General features: G+C 42.0%; 1 protein-coding gene across 4 annotated transcripts in view; it reads right to left on the bottom strand.

The window, feature by feature from the left end:
* Positions 1-27,866, bottom strand: part of LDLRAD3 (low density lipoprotein receptor class A domain containing 3) — a 106,541-nt gene that overhangs the window by 58,692 nt on the left and 19,983 nt on the right. For all 4 annotated transcript variants that reach the window (XM_063398323.1, XM_063398324.1, XM_063398325.1 and 1 more), the window contains exon 2: positions 13,339-13,485. In XM_063398323.1, coding sequence (XP_063254393.1) covers positions 13,339-13,485 — 147 coding nt within the window. The remainder of the gene's footprint in view (positions 1-13,338; positions 13,486-27,866) is intronic.

Here is a 27,866-nt window from a genome sequence, read left to right as displayed (position 1 = left end):
TAATCCGTTTTATTATTTCTCAGCATAGCTCTACAATAGCACAGGAAAAGAAATCAGATTTGGCATACACTGTGTAAAGCCTTATTCTGTATATACATAATGCTCTTGAATAAAAGCAATTTTGATGCTCATGGCTACAGTGACTTGGAACCTGATTAGAAGATTACAACTGATCTGCAATGGGCAGGTGATTTTTCTTTCCAAAGATAGAGCAGCAATATATCAAATGTATTCTATAATTAAAAATATTAACTATAAGTTTAACAAGACCAAGTACAAGGTGCTGCACCTGGGCAGAGGAAAATCCTGGTGTCAAGACAGGCTGGAGGGTGAATGGACTGAGAGCAGCCCTAGAAGGACTTAGGGATTCTCATGGATGAGAATGGCCATGAGCCATCAATGTGCACCTGCGGCTCAGAAAGTCAAATGCATCCTGGGCTGCAACCAAAGCAGTGTGGCCAGCAGGATAATGGAGGGCATTCTAACTCTTTACTCTGTCCTTGTGAGACCCCTGGAGTGCTGCATCCAGCTCAGCACAGGAGGGACACTGACCTGTTAGAGGGGGTCCAGAGAATGCATCACAGTGTTGGAGCACCTCTCCTATGAGACCAGGCTGAGAAAGTCAGGGTTGTTCACCCTGACGAAGAGAAGGCTCTGGGGTGACCTTACTGTGGTCTTTCTGTAGCTGAAGGGGATCTACGAGAAAGCTGGAGAGGAACTATTTACAAATGCACGTGGTGATAGGAATTGTGCTGAAAGGGAGTAGTAGATTTAAACTGGCTACAAGGAATAAATTCTTTGCTATGAGGGAGGTGAGGCACTGGAACAGGCTGCTCAGAGAAGCCACAGATGCCTCATCCCTGGAAGTGTTCAAGGCCATGTTGGATGGTGTTCTGAGCAATCTGGTCTAGTGAAAGGTACCCCTGCACATGGCAGGAGGACTGGAACTGGATGATCTTTAAGATCCTTTCCAACCCAAACCATTCCATGATTCTATGACTGTTACTGTTGAGCCTGCTTATCTGCACCTCAAGCATTTTACAGCTAGATATAGTGAACTGGGCACTAATTACTGCATGTAACACTCAAAGAGAGCACACAGCACACAGCGGGCACCCCACACAATGTGGCCAGTAAATAAACCTATTTCCTTCTTTCAACTTCACAAACATTTCTGGTTTAAAATGTTTTTCAATTTTTTTGTAGTCTGAAGTGACGAAACAAGATGTAGCAGATACAACAGCTGACATTTTGTGAACAGGTACAGATAGAAGTAAACTGCACAGAACTTTGAACTACATTATTGCCTTAGAACCTCTCCAAGCAGCAATCAAGCAAAGTAACTTTATGCTGCTTCACAGATACACATCTCAACTCAACAACAGCTAATGATTTATTCAGCTAATCAAAACTTGATTACTTGCCTGCGACAAGAACAACTCTCCAGACAAACCACTGCGTGCAGATGCTGCATTACTGCAAAGCCATCAGTATTTTCCTGACTTTGATAATTAACTACTTTAAACTCCTCTGCTGTTGTTGATTTAGGGGTAAGGGATGCCACAGCCACATCAGACAATATTGTAAAACCAGATTCTTTTGATAAATGCTCCCTGTTTAACAAGGCAGGTGAAGGAGTTGTTTTCTTAAACTGCTAATGCAAACACAGAGAAAATGAGCCTAAAACGTGCTTTATTTTAAAGGAAGCAATTTCATGTTTTTTTAAGTAGTGAAATTAGCCCAGTAAGAAGCATTAGAGGTTGCCTCCAATATTCTAAACTATCACTATAGTAAACTATCACTTATATGAGTAATATCTACACTATAGCTAGCAGTAAGAGAGAAAGGACAATGTTTAAACAAAAAAGCCCTTTTAGAAGGAAGTCATTTACTCTTCATGGAATCTGCCACCATGAAGAGTAAATGGCTTCCTTCTAAAAGGGTGAAAAAAGAAAGCACTTCAGAGCTGAATTACTACGAGTCAGTGGCCTTTAATTCTTGCCAGACAGTAAGGCCCTAAAGTAATCTTTCATGGTCTAGGAGTCTATGTCTTAGTCCTTCAAAATCATCACAAAGCAGAGATGTCAGAGGAGAGCACAGACAAAAACCTTGGTTCTCAGACATTCAGTAAAGCAGTTTTTAACTAAGAGAAGATTTTAGAAGTTACTGCTCACAAAACAACCCTAACAATAGCATCATACTAAAGGACAAAGTAAGCACAATTTCAGAGTTGTTAAGTTCCTCAGGATGCAAACAGGCAGGACAGAACACCACCGTTAAGGCACTTCAATTGCAGTGCTCCTCAGGAACATGTGTGTCTGATGGGCTACAGTCCCTCACTCCATTCTGGGACACTACCTACGTGTTCTTTTTCTTTCAGTTGTGCCACTGATTCCATCCAACTGTTAAACCTGTCCAATTCCAAGCTCTCCAACTGGGCTATTTACTGATCCTCATCAAGAGGATTAAATAATTAGCACCACAAGCCCTCTTGATCTCCTTGCATAAAAAGTTATCAAGCATAAGCAGCTATTGCGCTTGCCCTCACTCATGTGTAATTGAGCTTCAAATTAAACTTTCACATGGTCACTTAATTACAAATCTTATTATAACTACTAAGTATTTGGTTGCTTAATCATGAGTAAAAACAAGAGCTAATTCCAGTTCGATATTCCAAGTTTGAGAGCCATCTGAGTAAGCGGCAAAAAGATCAGCAGCTGCCTTACAGCATCTTCCCTATTAATGCTGATGCTCATTTCATGCATTGTTTAATATCCAGTTTTGCTTAAGAATTCTGGTGTTTTTTACCTACCTGCAAGAAATATTCCAGGTCAACCAGGAGATGATAGGAAGCAGCAAGAAACACAGAAGGAGACTTAAAAGCACTCAGTGATTTTGAGACTGGACTAGAAGTTCAGACATCTTCCATGTGTATATGTGCAACTACTATAATACATGCAACCACCTTTATTGAGAAATTCCTAGCTTTCTGCTACATATTCTAGTTATCTAAAAAAAGAGGTGTTAATTTCATTAGATTTCTACACAAATTATTACTGGGTTATAAGTCAGAATGAGACAAGTAAATATTGGTTTTGTACAGTTTTTTACGATTGTTGTTTGCACACCATCTGACAGCCTGGAATCCTAGCACATGACAATGTTTATTCCATTAACATTAATACACAAAATCTACTTTGATGGCAGCTTTTCATTGCCATGATCCTTCCAGGATGCTAATTCTGGTAGAATGCTTCTCTCTTCCTAAGTTCAGGCCTTGCTGTTGGATTTTTTCCTTCTATATATTAACACACTCCCCACCAAAAGTTGTCAATATAAAAAACAATCCCTATTTATAGTCCTGTAAGGGATCCACCTGTCTAGAAGAGGCGAGGGGATATTTGGCAAAGATTGCTCAACTCAGTGAGCAGGCCTTAAACTGAAGGACTCAGGATGTGAGGTCCAAAGTGCCAACACTAACTACATCACATTCAGCCAGGGAACAAGCCAGGCCAACCAGAGCGACAAGAAGTGCTCTTTATCTGACTACCAAGATAAGATCCAGAAGGAAAACAACCCCAAGGGTCTCTATGCCTTTGGTGGATCTTCCTGCATCCCTTCCTCCAGGGAAACCTGCAGGAACAGTTGCCTCTCTGAAATGCCTGTACACCAACACACACAACATGGGGAAAAATGAGCAGAATTAGAGATCAGTGTGCACATTCTCACTGCAGTTACAGAGACATGGTGGGATAGCTCACATGACTGGAGTGCTCTCATGGATGGCTCCATCCTTTTTAGAGAAGACAGGCCAGCAAGGGGAGGTGGTGGAACTGCTCTTTATGTGAGAGAGCAACTGGGATGTACCGAGCTCTGCCTCGGGCTGGGTGAGGAACAAGACAAGAGCTTACAGGTAAGAATTCAGGGACAATGTGGGTGACACTGCTGTGGGTGTTTGCTACAGGCCACCCTGTCAGGAGGAGGAAGTCTGTGCAGAATTCTGCCGTCAGCTGAAGGACACAGTCACAGGCTCTGGTGCTCATTGGGAACTTTCACCACCCTGAGCTCTGCTGGAAAAACAACTCGTGGGCACACAGGAGCCCAGGAGGTTCCTGCAGAGCACTGATGATCACTTTGACAAGGTGGTGGAGGAGCCATCAAGGAGAGGTGTTCTGCTGGACTTGTACTGACAAACAAGGAAGGACTGGCTGCAGTTGTGAAGACTGGGGGCAGTCTTGACTGCAGCAGCCATGAGATGGTGAAATTCAAGATCTTGAATGAAGGAAGCTGGTTAGTAACTGGAATTACAGCATTTTCAAGGCCAAAAGAATCTGGAGGAGAATCCTATGAGTTATGGCTCTAGAAGGTAGGAGAGTCCAAGAGAGCTTGTTAATACTTAAATAGTGCTTCCTCCAACCTCTAGACTGTTTGATTTCTTATTCATAGGGATGCACCAAAGGGGGAAGGTGCATCCCTATGAGTAAGAAATCAAGCAAAGTGGGCAGAAGACTTGCATGAATAAGCAAGGAGCTTCTGGCAAATCTCAAACAAAAAGCAATATTATGGAATGTGGAAAAGGGACAAGCCACTTGAGAGGAACACAGGAACACTATCAGAGTGGACAGAGAAAGAGATACAAAAAGCTAAGGTCCATTTAGAATGAAATGGAAATAGATGTCAAGGACACCATGAAGGGTTTCTTCAAGTACATCAGTAGCAAAAGGAAGAACAGGGAAAATTTGGGTCCACCCATTTAGGAACGAGGTGGGGGCCTGGTAAAAAAGAATACAGAGAAGGCTGAGATACTGAATGCCTTCTTTGCTTCAGTCTTAGTACTAGGGCCAGCCCTTGGGAATCCTAAACCATGGACGCAAGAAAGAAAGTCTGGATAAAAGTTAACTTTCCCTTGGCTGAGGAAGAACAGGATAGAGATCAGGCACACCTGACACCCACAAATCCATGGGCCCCAATGGGATGCACCGACATGTGCTGAGAGATGCTATTGCCAAGCCATTCTCTCTCTTCTCTGAAAGACCATGGAGAACACAAGAGGTACCTGAGGACCGGATCTACCATTGCTGTGCTGTGCCCATCTACCTTGCTGTGGTGAGGCTGTGCTGGGAGTACTCTGTCCAGAGCTAGTGCTGCTCTGAAGTTTTAGAGTCTCCTTCTCTGGAGATATTAAAAAGTCACCTGAACATAAACCTGTGCAACTGGCACCAGGTGAACCTGCTCTAGCAGGGGGACTTGACTATGACCTTCAGAAACCCCTTCCAATTCCAATAATTCTGTGATACTGAGAATCTGTGACTCCTCTTGTTTCTTTTGTAAACATTTAAAATGCACTAGATGGAGATGTAGTGTAAAGCAGGGCACCACAAAGGTAAGCTGTTAGTCTTATTTACAAGTCAAACTCCCAGATCACACCCTCAAAAATCTGCCACAAGCCTCACACTCCCACCTTTCACAAAGATGTTAGCACTACTCAGAGCTATGGAGTATTCAATCTGCTGTAATTATACTAGTTATTTTAACATACTGCTTTTATATTAATATATTTATTATTTTTCGTTGTGCCTGTATCACCATCCATCATGCTCACAGGGGATCAGAGAGCACTCCAAATCCACCAGTATTTGACAGCCAGCTCCACTGTTGGTATCAACCATTTGTCTGTCTACGGACACATCCATTTGCAGCAGAGGCTTGTCATCACCTCCACAACTACACACAGACAACGACCAAAGTTCACAGCCACCTAACCCTCTGGTAGGACTTTGAATCTTATCACAGCCACTCCACACTTCCCAAAGTAGCAGACAGAGATTTGATGAACTAAAGACAAGTTCAGCTTTAATACTTTTGAATTGTGTTACAATCATAAGGTCGTAACAAAATTCTCAGATGTGAAAAAGTGCTGGAGTTCCCATTTCAGGATTTTTTGGGTTTACTTAAGGTTTTTTTAAGTGCCAGGTCACTAAATCACTTACTTGCAAATAAGCAACTAATGAACAGTTAACTTCTCCAAAATGTAGTGAGCTTTGATACAAGACCAATTCACAGCTATTTAGCTCACACTGCCTATAAGCTGTTCACTACCAAGACAAAATACAACTTATCAACAATGACAATGTCTCAAAGCTAAAACCTGCACCTGGCTAGCAGCTACAGACTGCAGCAGCTGAGATACCTTCACCTTTATACATGATGGAGCAGTCCAAAAACTTTTTGCAGGTATGCAACGCTGGATCTTAATCCTGGGAATCTGAATGCATCCCTTCAAAATATCACCCTGCCCCTCATCTTCGGTATAATTACTCTTAGGCTACACTGGTTTTAACTGATCCTTTAAGAATAATTTTCTGGATCTACTGAATATTAATTCAAAGTCAGTAATCTTTACTGACTGCCCAAGTCCTGGCCCACTGCTGTATTTCTAGATCTCAGCTGGTTTAGTCAATCCCTTCTGAATGGGGCAGACATTTCTCTTTAACAAAACACCACATCTCATTCTTCAGTGCACTGAGCTCTGTTGTTAAACTGAAAGCCTAGTATTTAAAAGGATAGGAGCCAGAGTTACTTTGTGCCCTTTGTTCCTGTACATGAAAGCCATTCATTAGACTGACCCTGCCGAGTGGATAAATCCAAGCAAAATGTCTTCAGCTGTAATAACTGTACTATCATAATAAGCACTTATTAAATACATTATAAAGATTGCAGAACTCACTGCCTCTACAAGTCTTTTTTTCTCTGTCTTTTAAAGTGGCTACTAGAGCTGGTTACTTATTCTTAGCAGTGTGGAATTCACAATTTTAACTGCTCTCACAGCAAACCTTAACACAAGGTGAAGACACACATCTAAATTCAGACTGTCACCAGAATGATTTATTAGTAATGACCATTTAGTACTAAATTTTGCCTTTGCCTCTATTGTAATTTTGGGACTTACAAAGGGAAAAGCATGCACACATAATGTGCCTTCATTATGTGTATAATAACAGTATATCAACCTGTGAGCTTCTTGTGGAGCAGACTCAAAGCATGCTCTTGATTGAGGGTTAACTCCATGATTTACCTTTGTTTTTTTTTAAAGCAGCAAACAGCAAATCTAAAGGTTGCCTCCTGAAATATACCCTACATCAAAGAGGGCAGGACAAGGCAGTCTGACAGTCCTCAATTTAGGCTTCCAGGCATATGACATGGCTTTGAAGCTGTTGGAGTCCCCACTCAATCCATCGTGATTCCTACTGCAGCCTGTGCCAGCAAGTGTAGGAGTTCTTGCACTCAAGAGCTTCTCCAATGACAGACCAACTTCCTCAGACACGACTTTGGTTTCAGTGGGATTTTTTTTCTTTTTTAAATACCTTCCAGCCAGCCCTCAGATGCAGTTTCTAAAAGAACTACCTCTTTTGTAGAAATTGAATGCAATTAAGTCAGTCAAAATTCATCTGAAGAAAACCTAGCTAATCTGCCTTTGTTCTCCAAGAGTTTCAATTTCCCAAATGAAAGGGTTTAGAAGGAAAATATTCCTCACATGATCTAGGAAAGCCGGGCTACTAATTGCAGAGCGTGGGTTTCACTTGGCATTGCCGTGAACAGGCTCTTTCTCCCGCACGGCCGCGTGTAAGTGATGCTCGGGAACGCGGGCTCGCCGCTCCGCAGCGCGGGGAGCTCCATCAACACCTGTTGCAAGTGAACACCAGGGGGAGCAGTGAACACTCGTCTGGTAAGAAAGCTTCAGCGTGGAGATGGAAAAAATTAACGAAAATAACATACAGCAAACTTAAAGATGGTTACTGTGGGCGGCACTTTCAAACTCCAATATACTGCTAATGCCGTTTAAGTCCCTACCAGTGCAGAGATACAAACACTTTGAATGATGCAGGCTTACTTGTGCCACATGTCCCAACCCCAGCATTCCACACCCCAATGACACAAGATCTTTAAAATCTTCTGAGAGCATAAAGCATTTATACAAAACCCTGTCTGCATTTAGGTAGAGTAAATGGACATGCAAACATACTCAACATAGAAAATACAGACACAGAACAGAATGTGACAGACTAGGTCATGTTTTTTATACATAAACACAAAGTTCCAACTCTACAGGGTAAAAGCAAGAACATAGTTAAGAGACGAGAAGATGAAATCAAAGATTAATATGCTAACACATCAGCAATGAACAAGTAATTACAGGACTATCTCAAATGTTATTCTACTTACCTGACAAAGACAGTTAAAAATGCTGGCAAAACCAGCAACAGAAGCGTGAGTAACAAGAACACATTCCCACCTCCCTTCATCCTTGCACTATGTCATGCAGCCTACCAGGTGTAGGAGTTCCTGTGGTGTTGGTCACCAGGACCCTGCCTTCCGCAGGGGTGCCAAGGGCTTCAATTCCCCGACACAGAAAGAGAAATGGTCTTACTGGATCTTCTGGACACTTGGATTAAACTGATTCCTCAGATTGCCCGAATACCACTCGCAGTGTTCAGGACCTTGAGAGTTAGCCTGCTGCTGTGACACTGCAGAAAAGCTTGCCTCACCACACCATGCTGAGTGCAACCTAGGACTGCAGGTATCACAAAACCTTCAGTGCTGATTGCACTGGGCTCCCTGCAAGCACTTGTATATCTGGTAAAGAGAGAACTGACCTTTAGTGGAAGCCTGCTTGGCAGGTGGCTTCAATACCTGTCTGGGGAATCCTAATCATAATGGACCATTTTCATGCAGCACTTCATTTAATAAAGACATTCTCCCCCATGGAGGAGACTTGCTCTGTCTGAAGGACGATCAGAGCAAGGTTTGATGACGATGGATTGCTGGTGATGAAATGAGCTTTTTATTAACACAGTTCCGGATGTTCCTACAGACCAGCTCTTGCTAGCCAGCCCAGGAATGTTGGCAGCACATCCTTACAAGCATGGATGATGCCCCACTGTTCAGACATCTATACGAAACAGTCACAGTTTTAAGCTTGACTCAGAAACCTGAATTACCTTTATGTTTGTGTTGAATGAGGAACAGTGCCAACCGGAAACAAAAACAAGTGAGATGAAGATTTCAAATGTGAGAACACACTGCCCCAAAGCTGTCCCTGCACAGTTTTTTCTAGCCCACAGCCAGCACTCTTTAGCCCTTGGATTAACACAGATAGTCACTGATTCACTATTTGCTGAGCACATAGTTGAACATACAAATTTGGCATTTCTCAGAAGAGCAACAAAGGAAAATCTAGACTCCTGGGTATTTGGTATGTCTCTAATTCTGGCTGCTGTCATGCCAGGCACTTAGCGTGGATGATGTGCCATGCTCTGAATCCCTACCATCTGCTGCTCGTTAGCTGACAAAGGCAGCACATGCCATCGCCCCACTAGCTGCTGCTCATTAGTGACAAAAGCCATTCTGTGTTCACAATGTTCTCTCTGTAATAATCTAATACAAAGATGTATAAAGAGCAAAGGAAAGAGGAAACAGAGATGACAGAGTAAATTATGAGCTTAACTAAGTATATTAGTGCACTCTTAAATCTCAAGATGAGAATCCTTCCAAGAGTGAGACACAGGTCTTGGCTCCAAAGGAATAGGTCAGCAGGTAGGTATAAAAGTCAGCACTAGAGATAATCCATTTACCTCAAAATATTTTGAAACATGCAAGCACACATTGCTAGACTCCTTCCATTCAGGCTCTCTATTTTGGAAAATTCTGTATCTTCCATATCTGATAACAGAAAGAACTGAGTGCTGACAGCATGCAGCTCCCAACCTGACCACAACAAGCACTAACCCCAGGTATCTGTAATGCCTGGTATGCAACCAGAGGAGGATTTAGGATCTACGCAATCAACCCCTCCAAGCTTCACAGGAAAGCCCTGTTGGTAAAGATTCTGCATTTGTTAAGAAGAGCTTCAGCTTCCTTTACAGAGCACCTACACAGGTGAAAAGCAGTAGTAACAGCAACACTTGAAAGAAGTGTGTGTGACGGATACTGGACTACAAAGGCTGAGGAGCAATCCAACCGATGAAAACCAGAAGACGGGGATGAACTACAGAACAGCTCTCCACTGGGAGATACACTGATAATAGCAGTTTACTCAAACTACAGAGAACTGGAAGTACTTACAAAACTTTCACACTGATACGGTAAATTAATCCTTTTCAAGCTCAATTAGTTGCTTGGAGGAAAAAACAAAGCAAGGTTGCTGTTCACGAAGTAGTTCTTATGTACAACGATGAGAAGTCACTGTCTCAGTTTATTCCCTCCCTTCCATGCCTTTCCTCAACTCTCCTCCCCAGATAAAACCAGGTAATATTTTTCAGTCATCACATCACCATTAGAGAAGGCAAGAGCCTGAGAAGTATTCTGTGCACTAAACAGCACAAAGACAGCTGGCATGGGATGTGTTATGGTGACAGGTAAGGGCACAGAGGAACCACAGAAGATGACAGATGGTATGTGGGTACGTGGGTTCTGGCAAGTGTGGGAGATGAAGGAAAGGCCATAAAGCAAAGAGAGATGGTTAACAGAGATGGTCCTGCAGAAGAGGAGACAGAAAAGGGACAAAAGGAAGAGAGGGAAGAAATAAGACATGAATGGACAACATGCAGGTAATTCTGCTTTGCATCTGATTTCCTCCTCACACCCAGACCATCACTTTTTCACTTGCTGGCCACAAAAAATGAGAACCAGACCCAGAGTTTGAAGTTTTCCTGTTTAAAGGGGGACAGACGGGATGAGATGCTACAGCAGCAGAATTGAGAAAATATTGTTGGACATCCACGTTCAACCGTAAGAGAAATCAGAAGAGAAAAACTTTCCACTCTAACCACACATGTGTGCATGACTACTTCCTCATGGTCATGCCACAACACACCATACTCATCTTCACAACAAATGAATCCTGTAACCAAGCTCCTACACACACACAGACATTTTTAAGCAAGCTTAACACTTTTGATGTGAAATAGTTACTTGATGAAGAATCACAGACAAAGCATACAGCTGTGAGTACTAACACACTGGTAACTCAGCCCTCTCATGCTCTTATGCAACTCCTATGGCTTTATGTTCACCAGTAACAGCTCAGCCACTGCAAAGCAAAATCACAGCAGAAAACAAAGAACTCTAATTTCACTGCAAGGTAAGTTTTAGCCCATCCAACTTCTGATTACTTTATAATGTATAAGACTGGTTGGAAAAACTACAAATGTGGAGATTCAAATGAGCACTATCTCCATTCTGTTTTGGCTTATCTGACCTGTTAACTGCAGGCCAGCATAGGATTCACATCGATTGCTCTCCCTGCAAGTCTCTTTTGTATGTTAATCTTACATTTGTGAGGGTGATCCAATAGCAGTTAGATGTACAGCAAGAGGAAAGAACAGTCTAATTATCTCCATCAATTTGTGTAGGATCAAAAGGATGCTCATCCAGGAAACTGTCAGCCAATCAAGCCGGATAAAAGTATTTGAAAAAAAACCCAGAAAGGACAGTTCTGCAGCAACTTAAAATTCATAGTTGCAGCATAGCCTACATCACTGAGGTTTATTTGAGTCTGTGGTGACAAGAACAGCTTTTATGAACTGCCATTTTACAGCTATTTATATTTTATTGTCAGTAACTATGTTTATTACTGTCTGTAATTCACCAGATCCAACTGATTTTGGTAAGAAAATTTTTGAACAGAGAGTCACAAAGCATATTTACTTTTTACTGATTCCTGAGTAAATACCAAGTCCAGCCTTAATTAAGAAAATCTTCATAAACATCATCTAATTGTATCAAATGAAACAAAATTTATGCAAGGCAGACAATGACAACATTCTTAGAGACACAAAAACTCCTGGTGTGTATCCTATAAATACAAAGAAGTACTGTCATTCAGCTTGTTTTAAAAAGAAGATGCAGCACACAAAAAGTCATGCCAGCAGTCTATTCAGGAGCCAGCTAATGAGGAACCTGAGTCACACAGCTGTTGTCATCAGGAACACCTCACTGAAAGGTACAGGCTGAACTTCAGATATTTTTATTCTTGCCAAAGCTTCCATATTATTTCTGCTAGTGTTTAAACAGTATGCATGACACTGATCAATCCTTGTAACAGGTCTATCCTTTAATATTAACATTTAAGTGTGAAAAAAATTAAATTAACCTGTCTTCAATTGTTGCAATACAAGCCCAATGCCTTATAAAGACTGCAAAGCATTAGATACTTCATACAGGTAGTTTTAATTCTTTAGACAGTGAGCAAAACTCACTGGCTTAAAGCAAAACTATATATGGAGATTTACACAGCACAGTTATTAAAGCCCCATTATTTAAAAGGGATGGATTACTGGGGTTAAAGAAGAGGAATCAAGTTTAAAAAAGCAAGGGTATTTTACAACACATGTATTTCTAGTCAGGTAATTTGAAAGAAGCTGTTCTTTTTCCCTTCTGCTCTATCAGCAAAGCTAATTCTGTCTTGGGAATGTCCTGGGAAAGGTAAGCTTCTTATAAATTCAGTTTAAGTGTAATGAAAACCTCCGTAACGTACACACATAGAGAAAGCACATTTTCTACATGAAAACCAGTAACAGAAACCAGTAACCAGTCTCAGAAATTTGTCACTTGCTCTAGAATCACATGAAATTTGAATTTTTTTTCACTCTCAACTTTTTCAATCTCAACTGATTTCAAATCACAGCATTTTGCTACAGCATAGTTTTGCTGTCTAGTTAACACATGTAGGCTAGAAAGTTTCATGTTATGGCCAAGTAACATTAACTAAATCTTACTTAATGCTAAGAAAAAGATGAAATCACAGACAAGAACCAGATCAGACTTTTTTAGCTCTCTAGAACTAGAAGCTCTTTAGGAAGGATTAAAACTTAAAAACACCACTAGCAAATTAATTTAGCATATTTTTAAGGAAGTCATTGTTGAAGTTCATAGAGTTAAGAACTTCATTTTGATTGGAGAGAACAAAAATCACAGGACAGAGTCAACAATTTTGAAATGGAAGGAACTAGGTTTGATGCTAGTGAAGATCAACTTATAGCATTACACCAGTGAGCTGAAGCAGTACATGCAGGATCCCTAAAGACCATGGAAGAATCACAAGTAAGTCCATCTCAATTTATCTGTCTTTTCAGGTACCTCCCCACTCCCTGTATTAAAACTGGACACTGAAGAACATTAAAGACATTAAAGCCTGCCTGCATGGTTTTTCCAACAAGATCTAAATGAGGAAAGTGGCAGCAGCTTTGTTCCTTCTCTTAACACAGAACACAGCAGCAACACTAGTTAGCCAAGCCCCGTGATAAAAAGCACGGTAAGGTCACAGCAATGGTCACTTACGGCATTCCTTCTCATCACTGTCATCAAAGCAGTCCGGCAGCCCATCACACTGCCAGGCCCCCGGGATACAGCGCCCATTACTGCACATGAAGTTTCCAGGAATGTTGCATTCATTCGTGAAGTTATTCCCAGGCAACAGTTGGCTGTCTGCGGCAAATGAAAGAGAGGTAAGTTCATTGAGGATTTAACAAAGGCAGCAAAAGCTGTCACTGAGCACGCTGTTTATCAGTGGCTGAATGAAGATGAAACAAAGGGAGCCTGACCCTGGTTATTTTGTCATTATTGTATCAGCATCCTAAGCTGATACAATACCGAGCTGGTACTCGGTAGCACTTTCTTAAAATCTTATTTTATCTGTTCTCCATTCTTACACACCCCATTTTGCAGATTTCCTCTTGCTATTTTCTTTCCAGAAACACATGTAGCCTCTATGTATACTCAGGTCAAAGCAATGTTTGTTTAAAAAGAAAATCTCTCCTCTTCACAGGGTCAGTCTATACAGAAAGCAGATAAGGCTACATGAATTCAGCTCTCTCCTCCCATGCTTTTGTCAGATCAGTACTTAGCTTGCAGAATACTTTGTTGTTATTGTTAGCCAAGGGCTATGCACAAGGTAACACTAATTCATATTAGGTTTTCAATTCAGTTTTAAACATAGTGCTGCTGATCAAAGTTAGAACTGAGCTTCTTGGTGTCAATACAGCCCCCTGGCACACATCTGTCCACAGGTTAGTAGGGCAGCTGGCACACTGAGTCTGCCAGGTGGAGGGGGCACAGTAGTAGGATATGGGAGATCAAGAGAACAGTGAAAGAAAGAAACCTAGAGCTTTGCCTTCAAGGTTAGACATAGTGCTAGTCAGCCATTTTAATCTGCTTTTTCTCACTTCGTGCATTGTCTTTTGGAACGCAGATATCACAGAAGCACGAACTTCAGTGAAGGAAGGATAATGACACTACTCAATGGCTTTAATAAGTATCAAAATGGCATGACCTGTCACAGAGCTGGGGGAAGCTGCAAGACAAGGCAGAGTGAGAAAAATAATATCCTTCCCCTTGTCTTCCTGTCATATTCCAGACTAGTTCCAGGCAACATGCACTTGATTAAGCAAAAAACCTTCCCAGTTAAGGATGGAGGTGTCACAAAAATGTGTGCACCCTGCCAACCTGCATACCTTCATGGTTCAGAATCAGGAAGAACAAACTAAGCTGATACAAAGCTTAACCATTTACCTAAAGCTTAACAATTTAGCTATCATTTATCTATTTTGAGGATAGGCACATTATTTTTGGAACTCTGGGGGAATGGCAGAGCTGTAACTGCTTCCTTCCACTGCCCATCCCTATGCTATCTTGCTTCCTGTTGCTCTTGGAGTCCAACTCCTTCCTCTCCCAGGAAGGCCTGAATACCAAGGGCAAGGAAAACTATTACGAACACGACATGGAGAGTGTTTCACTCTTCAGTGCTGCACAGGGCACAGAGCAGATAACTGCCAGGTTAAGAAGTTTCAGGTAAGACCTTTTTCCCAGCTCATTCCTGAAGTCCCAGGGACAAATTTGCTTTGTACAGGCATCTTTGGAGAACACATCTACCAAAACAGTAAGTTTTATAGGATGATTAGTGCACAAGGCTTTTCAGAAAAATCTGAATCAGCCAAATGTAGCTTGTTCCCTTCCTCTCTCACCATGTCTCAAAATGCTCCATCCATGATACAGACTAAACTGCTAACTTTCACATCACCATTTCAAATGACACGAGAGGAATGCCTCAGGGAGGTAGTCTCTTTAGGCTATGTCTGTCTCAAACAATGTATTTCCTTTCAAATGTTATTTCCTGCAAATGGCTGACTTTCCTGGGGATGTTTCAAGAATCTGCCAGCACAGAGCAGATGCCTTAATGGAAATTTGCGCTGAGCTGTTAAAAGACAATGTAGTTCAAAAAAAAAAGGCAGAAATAAGGTCTCCAGAGCCACCTGTAACTCTCCTGCTGTATGCAGCACCTTAAAGAAAGTGACAGCCACCAAAAAGCATACCCAGGCATGCAGCTGGCAATCTTTTAGCAGTGTCATTCAAACCTCATTCTCTGGATCACTGTTCTTCCCATGGAGAAACAGCAGGTTTGCTCTCTCCACTGTTACAGCCTGCAGCACACTGGAACAGGCTCAGCTCCAGCCCAGTCAGGCAGGGCCCTCACTGCTCCCAGCAGCTCCTGGGGAAAAGCTACACCCAACTTCACCTCATGCCTGAGTCCCCGACTTTAAACCAGCAATGGCAACAGTTTGTCCTTGGCTACTGCTGTCCTGAAACACTGAACAGATACCGTGCTGTCAATCAGCAGCCCCAGGCTGGTGCAACCTTACAGCATCACTGGTAACTGAGTTCTGCACTTCTGTGTTCAGCCAGTGAGGGCTGTGCTGCTGCTTACGGCATTTTTTCCCCTTACAACAGTAACCAAACACATTCAGCTCAGTCTTTGTATCACTGACATGTACCTGCTAAGTAATGACCAAATGAAAATCGCCACTCTCAAATAGCTGCAGGGTGAAGCTGTCAGCATTTACACAATCTCCTACTGGAAAACCACTCCCAGTGCACGAACACCATCTCTGCCTGCAACTACCACAGTAATACAAAATTACAGGATGCCATTGTCAGATCAAGATAGGAAAGAGATACCTCAGTATTCTTTGCAATGTAGAAGTTCAGTCAATGCACTCAAGCTAGTTATGAGGCACGTAGGAGATTAAACAGTAGAATCTAACCCCCTTCTCCACAGTCTTTCCCAAAAGCAGTTTCACGTCAGTATGGCACTACTGGGTGACTTTCCTGATAATTTTCATAACTTTCATTAGAATTTACAAGTTCTCAGTTATTACAAAACTGAAATGTCCTGGCTAAGAATAAATCTCTGATATAAAACAGAGCTTATTGAAGCTTGGCAAGAGAACTAGAAATTACCAAGGCTTTTGCTCTCTTAGAACCTAAGCAACTAAGGCAGTGCATTTAGGCAGCAACATCAAAAAGGTGACAATCTGATGGCATCTCTCTCCATTGCTCTGCACTACCTTCTTATCTGACCTCATATATCTCTCATCCAACCTGCTCCCCTTCCACATGGAAGCAGCACCTATTTAAAATGAAAAGCGCATGAACATTTAATTCACTCGAATATTTAAGTGAGACTTCTTGACTTGGGCAAGTTGCTAGCTAAGAACCAACAGCAGGTCTCACAGCCACCTGCCCCAGCTACAGAACTGCCTTTGCTCCTCGAAGCATCCTGAGAGAAAACATCTCAAGCACTGTAACACTTCCTGTGCAGAATAACCAAAGGTCAGCTCCTGTCAGATCTACTGCTATTATCTTGCTGAAAAGTTTCAGCCATGACTTCCACACTCCTTTAATGAAAAATTTTAGACCAAGCTAACTAATTTTAGAAATTTTTAGAGTTTCAAAAAGCACAAACAAAAAACAACTTCCCTAAAAAAGCATTATCAAATCCCTGTTCCTTTTAATAACTCCTTTAAATAAATGCCATACTTCTACCCTACTAGACTGAAGCAACATTCCAGGAACAAGTATCACGTTTTTCACCCAGTAAGTTGTTTACAGGATTTCCTTTGTCATATAATAACTTTATCCTCAATATTCTTTTAAAGCAAGGATGTATTTATTACTAACCCTTTCACCAAACAAACAAAATATAGTAGGCAGATCAAGATACTTGCAGACAGCCCTACCCAAGCTTTGCTGTGGAATAGGAACATGGGAACTCTGACTCAATCGTTTCAAAGCAACCAATACTTCTCTTAAAACACGACCTTCATCAGCTCCTAGGAGAGTTCCATCTTACACAGAGCAATTTAAGAGTCACAGCCAATGCATCTAGAAACTTGTTTCATGCATTACTCCATGCCCAAAAAATCCATTGGTGGATAAAAAATTGTCAGAACAATGGCACATGTGGAACTGTTTTAAATGGTATTACTCCTTCTGCTTCCCTCACACTTTGCAAGTCTCCCCTAATGGATTTAAAAAACCCTCAAAGAAATCCTCAGTGCAGTCCTCAGCTCCCAGCCCTCTGGAATGCGATCTTCCTGCCCACTCAGCACACAGCCCAGCGCAGGACTGCGCACGCACAAGGAGGAGCAGTGTCACAGGCACACTCAGAACAGACACAGAAAGGACCAAACCACATCACCATGTCCATTTTTCTAACAAAGTCTATAAAGATGTCAGGTTTTGTGTAGCCAACTTGCTGCACTGCCTGTTGGCAGGGGCAGAAACTCCTTCAATCTGGCAGAGCTGGCATTCCAATAGCTGACATATTTACCCTGCAGCCTCTTTGATTAATTTTGAATTCAACCCAAATAGGAGCTACATGGATGTGTTCAGTTAAGTAAAGGAGGAAGGAAAGAAGGGGAAAGTAGTCCATTTTCACTGCAACACATTGCTCACTTTAAGCAGCATACCATCTGGGCTGAATATAAAAAAACGGACTCATGTTTCACTCTGAAGGGGACTGAATAGGGAAAATCAATCTGTTTTAGCAGTCACTTCCAAAAATGTTGGCATCTAAATATTTAATATTCCCCGAAAAAGAATCAGGGAAAAATAAATGAAAGGACAAGTCATACTGAGCAAGCACTTCACACTGTATTAAGAAAGCAAGTCAAGGATATCCTTCACAAAATCACCCTTACCTGAAGGCACTCCAGAGAATTGTGCACACTACAGAACAGATTATTACTGATCACACAGCTCTGAATCAGAAAGTATCATCAGCAAGAGCACACAATCAGCCTGGCCAAGGAGTTCTTGAGGAAGAAATACAGGACACTTATGTCTTCACTGCCCTCGTGAGCAATGCCAGTAATGTCAGCCTCATGGCAAAAAGGATCTATCACCAAGGATGAAGCATGAACTCTTCACTGCCAAACCTCTGGCATATCTTTCATGGGAATCATGGGATCTTCACAGGATACTTTCAGTGCATTGCTGCTTACAGCTTTTCACATGTGAAGAGAATTATTTTGATCAGGCTGGTAAGTGGCTGTGAGGCTGAAGGGTTACTGATGATGCTTTCCTGTCACACCATGCACACATTGTACTCCATACCCATTTTTATTTTCTGCTTAAACCCTTGCCAGGTGTAAATCCACACCAGGTTTGATTTAAGAACATCAGAAATCTGTTTTAACACTACTGAAATCTGCAACATGTTATGAAAACAAATGGAGAGAGACTACAGCAAGTCAGTAACTGGAATTTACAGCAAGATGGCATCCAAATGACATACCTTCAATACCTGCCAATATTTGAGCACCAGCAAAACACATTAAAGAAAAGCCAGCAATATTAGCAGACCTGAATAAACTTTATTTGATCTTCCTCTGTCATCTTAAAAGACTGCAAATAAGCACTGTCAAGTGACTGGTAGGGTATAACAAGATTTGATTCCTCAGAGAACAGAAAACTATTTCCAAATGCTTACATTCAGGTCCAGTTGCTTCTGTGAATTTAGCCCCTCAGGACAGATGTTTCTTTTCATACTTCTTTATGTTGACATGAAGCACGTGACTCACTCTATATCTACTTTACAGAGATCAACTAATGCAGGTGATGCACTCAGAAGAGGAATTCAAATGCTGAGCACGAAGAAAGTGCTTTGCTATAAACTTCAGTGTAATATGTGCATGCACAAACTTCACTGGCAACAGAAGTATGTTGTCAGCAAGATAACACCAGTGGCATTAAGGTGGACTTGAATCAATGCTCACTGCACTGAAACAGAAGGCAGAATCAATTTGTGCTTATTGGAGAAAGTCAGGATTCACACAGTCACCCAGAGAGACTGTGGGACAAACTTGCTCAATCTCTTTATTACACTTCACCTCTTGTTAAAATGAAAACAAGGTGCTAGTTTTGAAGAGGAAGGTGCCTATACTGAATTCAAGCACGTAGGGTATAAAAAGATTGCTCATTAACAGCACCAAAAAGGTAAGGAAAACACATCAATGAGAGTGAAGTTTACTTTCCATCTCTCAAATAAACAGCTTTGGTATTACCCAAAAAGTTGCTTACAGCTCAATGTTCATAAGGGTATCACGTAAATCAGCAAAAATGCCAGTCTTCAGTTTGATCTGCTTTCCTTTGCATTGCTGCACAGGCCCTTGCCAGAACAGAAGAAAAGAATGCCAGTGCACATTCAGGCTGGCTTTGGGGAAGACCAGTGCTCTCTTGTTCTTCAGTGGAAACTCTAACAACACCTAAGCCATCTACTACAAGTAAAGGACACCTGCCACTAATTATCTGACAACTTAAATCCCCTTGAACAGTTTTAATCCCTATCCTCCCCTACACTCATTTAAACTGCCCAATGCTTACAGTGCTTATGCTATATCAGAAGTTATGAGAGTTATTTGTAAAGGCAGACTGACAGTCCCACTGCAATACAAGTGCTCAAAAGTGTTTCTTCACTGAAGCAGCAGGTAATTAGTGATTACTCAAGGAGCTGCTCATTGATCAGGTTCAACTTCCCCTCCTTCACTTTTCCAACCGTGATCCACAAGATGCGGTACATTTGGTATCTGGCATATTCAAGATTTAAAATGGATCGGTCTTAGCCAAAAGATCAGAAACTCCTATGCTAACTTCAAATTAAATGCTAAATATTACTGAGGGAAGTCAAAGACAATGGGAAAACCAACCGTCTCAGAGCACCAAAATGGACAGCTTCTTTTAATTTAGACAGAAAAACTGCTGCGGTGAGGAACACTGACTACTATCCTATCATTCACCCATTAACTCCTCACTGTAAAATCTGCCTTTGTTGAACTGGAGATCAATTAATCCATCACGTTCCCCACCATAAATAACACAATATGCATAGAACAGAGTATTTTCTTCTATGTCTCTTACAGCGTTAGTTGAAGCAACTGGCACATTCCCTGTAGTAGGTGGCTGCATTTCAGCCCTTAGCCATGCAAGCACCTTAATTAAATATAATCTTCTAAATCATTCCCTAATAAACAACCATTTGCTTTTTCTGTGGAACAATATGTGCAGGAAGTGAGCTGGGGTGAACAGGCTTACTTTAATCCTATACCCGTAATGGCTGGATTCTATATTTGGGGGATTGGGCATTTCACTAAAGCTTCCACATTTGCTTGTCTCAGCAGCAGTGCAGCTGCTGGAGCACTCACCAAAAATACATCCCCCAGGTCTGCAGGCTCTGGGCACACTTTGTGTGGTGGAAGGGAAACAGGCTATGAGCCATTAACAGTGCACAGTGAACAAACTAGTGAAGGTTTAAACAGAAAAAGGAAGCAGAAATCAGTAAGGAGGAAGGAATACTCTAGATTACTGAACTGAGTGCACCTCAAAAGACAAGCATTCCCCAGCAAGAAGGTCAAATGGGGATTGTATGCTGTCCTTATCCAAGCTAGAGCTACCAACACCACTTTCTCAAAGAAGCAGCAAAGATAAAAACACTTTATTTTTAATACCTTTGAAGGACATCAACTATGTGAAGTCTAGCAAGGACAAGTGTCAGATTCTACACTTGGGACAGGGCAACCCCTGCTGTGTGTACAGATTAGGAAATGAGAGGCTGCAAAGCAGCACTGTGGAAAGGGCCCTGGGGTCTGTGGAAGCTGGATGTGAGCCAGCAGTGCCCTGCAGCCAGGAGGGCCAGCCCTGTCCTGGGGGCACCAGGCACAGCGTCACAGCCGGGCAAGGGAGGGGACTGTCCCCTCTGCTCTGAGCTGGGGCAGCCTCACCTCCAGTGCTGGGGCAGCTCTGGGTGCCACAACACAAAAATGACATGAAGCTGTTAGAGAGGGTCCAAAGGAGGCCCTGAGGATGGGGAAGGGCCTTGAGGGGAAGGCATGAGAGGAGTGGCTGAGGGCACTTGGGCTGTTCAGCCTGGAGAGAGGGAGACTGAAGGGAGACCAAACTGCAGCCTGCAATTTTCTCTTGAAGGGAAGAGGAGAGGCAGGTACAGATCTCTTCTCTCTGGTGATCAGTGTCAGCACCCAAGGGAATGGCCTGAAGTTGTGTGAGAGCAGGTTTAAGGTGGATATTAGAAAAAAAATTTCCACCCAGAGGGTGGCTGGGCACTGGAACAGGCTTCCCAGGGAAGTGGTCACATCAAACCTGACAGAGCTCAAGAAGTGTTTGGACAATGCGCTCAGGCACAGGGTGGGATTCTTGGGGTGCCTTGGGCAGGGCCAGGAGTTGAACCTGATGATCCTGATGGATCTCTTCCAACTCAGCATGTCCTATGATTCTATGGCATGCTGCTATAACACCACCCTGAGGAAAACATTTTTGTCTTCACAAAAACAAAAGACTAAAGGATTTACGCACAATAACACAGAAAAACTACAACAGATCTTAGGACAGAATTTAGATTTCATTATTCTTGTCTTTCATTTAACAATACACTTGTAATTACTTGGCATCAGCTTTTGTATCAAACAGATGTACCTATGAGAAATTAAATGGGGAGTAAGGGTAAACAAGGAGATAATAAGGTCATGTGATCCATCACAGTATTCCAATTTCCCACAAAACAGGCTAAGCTGACATTCTGCCCAGAAAATACTGAGATCACGCCTGAAATGTGACAGCAGCAAGACTGAGTCTGATTCGTTCAGCATAAAATTTAAAGGAGTAACAGAAGAGCAACAGAAGTGATGAAAAAAACCTTTTCATTTAACAAGAAGCAGTATGGGTATTTTGTTGTTTTTCTAATAATTGGGAGGGGCTAGGTTTAAATTTCCTCACATGATATTCTCTGCCAATAAAAAGCCTACCTACCACAATTAAGTTCAAGTTTCCTGATCAGAATCAGAACATTCACTTTCAAAGATCAAAAGCTTTTAATTGCCCTTTGAGACTTGTTTCTGCAAGGACTTTTTTTGCGGTGTGCAGATGCAAGAGATCATAAAAGGCTGCCGTTAACCACATTTTCTTACTAAAAAGCATGTATTGAATTACCTGCATTTCAGGGCCTTCAGAGGGGATGGTTAGCTGTGTAAATTCTGGGATGTTCAGCCTTACTAGCTGGGCAAATTCATCTAGGCCTTACACATGATGTACGAAAAATCCCACAGTTGTTCTGTCTGGAGAAAACAACTGAATTCACTATTAGGTTATTTACCCACAGGCAAGTGGTATTTCAAGCTGTTCAAGCTGTTGTGCCACATGACAATCACTTAAAGCACTGCTCCAATGAGAAATAATCACAAGGATCGGCAGAAGTTAACTGTGAGGTTAAATCTCTGAAAAAATTAACTCCATAATGTCAGTTGCTCTAGGAGCATTTCACTATGGCAGTGGTTAAAGTATGCTCCAACTTACAGGCATAAAAACCAGTGAAGTCCTTTGGAGTTGGTAGCTGATACTGGACACACTCCCTGCTCTTTTACATCCCAGCATAGAAAAACAACAATGCCCAAATATGCAGCAGTACAAAAACACAGAAGGGGAGGAAGCATGCTTCAGCAGGCTGCTAACAAAGTATCATCTTGCCTCTTCTCCAGTGAGTAGTCACTCAGCACTTTCAACAATATTTAATATATCTGTAGTCTTATGTCTTACCACACAGATCGGACATTGACTCAACTTTTGCAAGTGAATGCAGTTCCAGCAAGAGCTACGTGTTACAGGACAAACAAACAAACAAAAACCAGGTATCATTAACTGGTAGGCAAAAGAATGTTTCAGCCAGCAAAGGAAAAAAACCCCAACCATAAAAAATGACAACCTCTGCACCTACAAAGACCATAGAGTCCAAGTCCATGCAATGATGACAGTATGGAATGGTATTGCTGATCAGGGGCAGTAACACCATGTCAAACTTTTCTATGCTGCTTTCTGTACATAGCTTGATTAGCTAAAGGTGGTGCATATCCTCAACAGTTCAAGCTGATTTAAATCAGAGCAAATAGCCCCATCTTTCTTTAACCCTGGCCATAAATTCCTGTCTTCCTCTTACTATCCAGTTGCATAAACTCCACTACAGGTGAGCAGCAAGCTTTAAAAAAAGTTAACCTCGAGCTTGTAGTTCTGCGCCACAAAGTTTCAAGAGCTTACGCCATCACAGAAGAGAGAGAAAGGAACACACATGCTCCCTCCAGATTAAGAACACAAGAAGGATTGTAGCCTTTTCTCAGGCCAAGTCAGGTAACCTAAAGCAAATCTGTCATTTTCTACTGCAAGAGACACCACTTAGTCTCACTAAGTTGCTTGTCTTTAACAACTATGTCACAATTGCTTCTTTAAACAGCAAAGTTTTCAAGAGCACTAATTTCTTCTTGGTAGCTGTATATCAGTCTTCTCCAGTAAGGAAAGCTGCCTGTCAGAACCAAACATGCCACTCTGTGTCCCAGCAAACATGTAAATGGTGAAGGCTGGGTTCTCACATTGACATCTTACTGGTGTCACAGGAACTTTCCTGTCCAACTACCCAGGACTCACTGTGGCAGTCACACCCCTATTACCAGACACTTTCCGTGCTGGGACTGAAATCCCTCTTCAGTGGGTGACTCCAGTGACCCCATGGGTGCACTTGACACTGCACACTGCACTGCAGACAAGGTTTCTACAAGGTTTTTACCGCATTAACCCTGGTTTCCCATAGCACAGTACCAAATGTCCAGTTCCTTTAAGTAATTTAATAGTGATGCATAACACAAAACCAGCTCCAGCTGGTGCCTCTGGAGAGGGAGCCTGAACAAAGAAATCCCTAAGCTTTCATACCCTCAGTCTGTGCTGCTGATAGTCTGGGGTCTTCCTGCTGAGCCCTTGGCTCCTGCTGTGTCCCAGTGTCCGCTCACCTGGCCAGTGCTACAGGTCCCTGTGTCCTCTGTTGTGCAAAGAGTCAGCACCAGGGCACAGCCCCTTCCTTGTCTGGTGCTCCCCACATTTCTCCCACTGCAGCTGCACACCCAGCACCTGCTCCAAGTGTATCCCTCAGCACCGGTCACAGACAATTTCAAAGGTGTGCTAGAGAAAATATACAGGGCTCCAAAAACAACCTCATTCTGTAATAAATGGTAGAGAAAGCAAACCAAGATGAAGCTGTGGTAATGATTATCTTCCTGATGACAGAGACGGCAGAGGGACCTTCCCATCTGGAGAGTTTGCATTCAGGATGTGACAGCACATCAGGAGGGGAAGACAAACTGTGGTAGTGGTAATGAGGGGAGACCCTGGGCTCTGACACTATGTGAGAAGGTCACACCTCAAAAAGAGCCTGGAAGAGACAGATGCATGATGCTCCACAGAGGAACCAAGCCCAAGGAAGGCCACAATGCAGGACACAGTAACAAAACAAAACATCAACACTCTTAATTGTCCTTAACAATAAAGAAAAAACTCATAACCCTTCACTCAACAACACTGAGCTAATTTCCAAGTGTGAGGAGATTGATGACAGATAACCATGATTTTCATCTAGACAAGAGACAGATCTGCAGACTTCCCTACGCTAGGAAGGAAACTTTGCTCCTGCTTTGAAGTCTTGCCCTAAGAAAAGAAAACAAGGAGACTAGAAACCTCTCTCCTGAGGCTCCTAAAAAAATCTGGAAGAGGAATAAGAATATTTTTCTAAATACATTGAATCAACAGTTAAAATTAGGAGAATTACCAGAGGACAATCACAGTCAAGGAAAAGCAATAGTTGAAGAAATGGGAAAGGCTGTACTAGGTGATAGTGACAGTACACAGACTGTGAAGATGGAATACTATTCCTGAACAGAAGCATCACCTGGAAATAGATGATAACCTCTTCAAATACAGGCAAATCCTACAAAAAGGTAAGAGTGAGACTGAAAAGAGGGCATACATTAGGACTATGTGTACTGGATATGTGACAAACATGATGCAAAGTGGACTCAGAACATCCCTGAATCTTTAAGGACAAAGGCAATTCATTGCTCACCAGCTGCAGAATGCAGAATTGGACCCTGTTAGTAAAAACAATTTCAACAAAACAAGACAAAACAGAGCCTTGATTTCAGAGCATCACAGGACTGGGATATCATCAGATGATTTTCATCCACTCTACAGATATGAAACCCTGACAAGCCATGGGGCAGCCACAGCAACACCCTTCAGACTCTTCAGACTGCCCAGGAGCTCTCACCACTGTTACGGTATTTTGGAGACCCCTGCTAACATACTGGTCTAATTTAAACACAGGACATAAGCCTCTTCAAATGTCATGCCCCAGGTCTACTTGAAGAGATTTTGCCATTACTTTAGAGTTGAGAGGTTTCTTTTTATAGAAGACTGTGTATTTGCCCTTTCCCTGTACCTCTGGTCACATGCCCTCCACTAGGTAAGCCTCAAAGAGAGTTAAGTGGGGGCAGAAGATGGGGCTCAGGAATGACAGATGTATGCAAGTAATGGTTATTACAAGTAAAGGTTATTCATCTGAAGTTGGAAATTTCCCGTCATCACTACCAGAGACCTAGAAAATAACCATTTCAAGTGAAAAACAACAGCTTTTATAACTACTTACTTAAAGTATTATTTTCTCCCATTCAAACTGAGCCCTTTGATGTGCTTTATACAACAATAATAAAAATTTATCCAGAAGATAAAAGTTACTCAGTGTTTGATGCATGGATTAGACTGCTGCTGCTTTCTGTAAGCAAATCAAAACCAGAAAAATAAATGTTATTTGCATTTTGTCAATAGGAAACGTGCTGTTAGGCAGATATATGGCAGGGATTATATTGAAAACCCTCTTTTCACTGGGTTTAGTTTCACCTGATATCTTTCACTAATTGTACCAGAAGCCATAGCCAAGAGCAATGATGTTGTTTCCCTGCAGAGGAATGTACAGAGTGCCTCCACACAACAGGATATTAACACGGGGAACACAGTAGGGCTGTGCAATCTTCCTGCAAGGCATTGGTGACCAATTCTTTCCACCAAATACTGGCACAGCAAGATACCATTCCACACACCATGTACCCTAAACTGCTTTCGAGCTAGCAGTAAAATCAGGGGTTGACTGCAACATAGGTAATCTTGGAGTTTGGCTTTTTCATCAGTTGCTGTATTTAACAGCACAGCAAGGAGCGAAGTATACTGGAATGAAGGTAGATAGAGGAAGATTTAGCAAAAAGCAGAAAAGCTTTTCACGAGAGTGTGAGAAAAATGAGCTTTCCCCAGGAGCAGTGGATGCAATTGTAGACAAGTGACTCTGGGAAGGGCCACAAAACCAAAAAAAAAAAAAAAAAACAACCAAGATTCAGTCTGTGTGGTGTACTAACTTTCTTCCTTTTCCCACTTTTTGCTTCCTGACACTTCTGTTTCCTTTATTTCCCAAAATTCCCTGTAAAGTTTCTCACAAAACCAACCAACACAAAAACAAAAACCACCAAAACCAAACACAACGCATCTGCTTTTGACATACCTATCCTGGTCTCAAAAGAAAAAAATATCCTATCCACCCTACTCAAAGTGCCCATGAGACCAAAAGTCTCAGAAAAAAGCTTCCCAGTATGCTCTAGTTAAGAGACATTACTTCAGCCCCTAATCCAAATATTTTGGGTGTCTCACTTGAGCCCTCTTGCAGCTTCCAAACCTGGATGTGTTTCATTCAGATGAGTCAATCCCAGGGACAAACTCAGCTAACAAAAATGAATACATTTCTGGTAAACTACAAACCCAATCTTGCCTTTTAAGGTTTCATCCAACAGTTTTTGCATCAGGTATTCTCCACTGAGCCAAATCAAAACTCAGGAGATCTCTAAAACCTCACGCTATAACCCCACACGTCATTTTCCTGGCTAAACAAACTGAAAGGTCCACATTCCTTCTGGCACCCATCATATTTATGCATGCTACAAAGTGTACATTCTGTAGAAGCCGGGGCGAAGACATGTCCAGACAGAGCGCGCCAAACTGGCAAACACTGTGAGGGCTGCTGAGCAAACCCATGAGCTGGGGAATCACCTAACAGAGCTGTACAGACTGCGATCACAAGAAACACACAGGATCTCAGGAAACTCATGAAAATTTTCAACCAAACAAAAAATCTTAATATCTTAGTAAGCCAGAGTACTCAAAGTGCATAGACAGAAGACATGGATTATACATACTCATTATGTATTTTTGATTCTCAAAGTGGTTTTGATTCTCTACTTGGTTCCAATGCAGGATATGTTTGTTTTCACACAAAATCCAAACTGGAACTTAGGGTACACTAAGCTCATAAAATTGCCAGTGTTTTCTTCAATCTTCTTGGAAAGCAAGCATTATCGCTGTACTGGCACCGGGGGCTGGCTAGAACAGAGGTTCTTCAGCACCTTGCTCAACACAGTAATGAACAGCAGTTTCAGCATCCTGCCATTAAGGGTTAATTTTAATTTTGACTCTTGTTGGCCTGGTTGGCTATTCCCATAAATACCAACCCAGCAGATATAATTGCAAAGCAGGTATATTTGGTTCCAGTCACTCTGCCAATTTAGTGGCAACTAATGTTTGAAAATTGCAGGGTGTGAATTTAGTAT

Source organism: Prinia subflava, chromosome 5 (assembly GCF_021018805.1).
Source record: "Prinia subflava isolate CZ2003 ecotype Zambia chromosome 5, Cam_Psub_1.2, whole genome shotgun sequence".
Taxonomy (NCBI): domain Eukaryota; kingdom Metazoa; phylum Chordata; class Aves; order Passeriformes; family Cisticolidae; genus Prinia; species Prinia subflava.
Note: the sequence above shows the minus strand (reverse complement) of the source record. Positions and strands in the feature narration are given on the sequence as shown.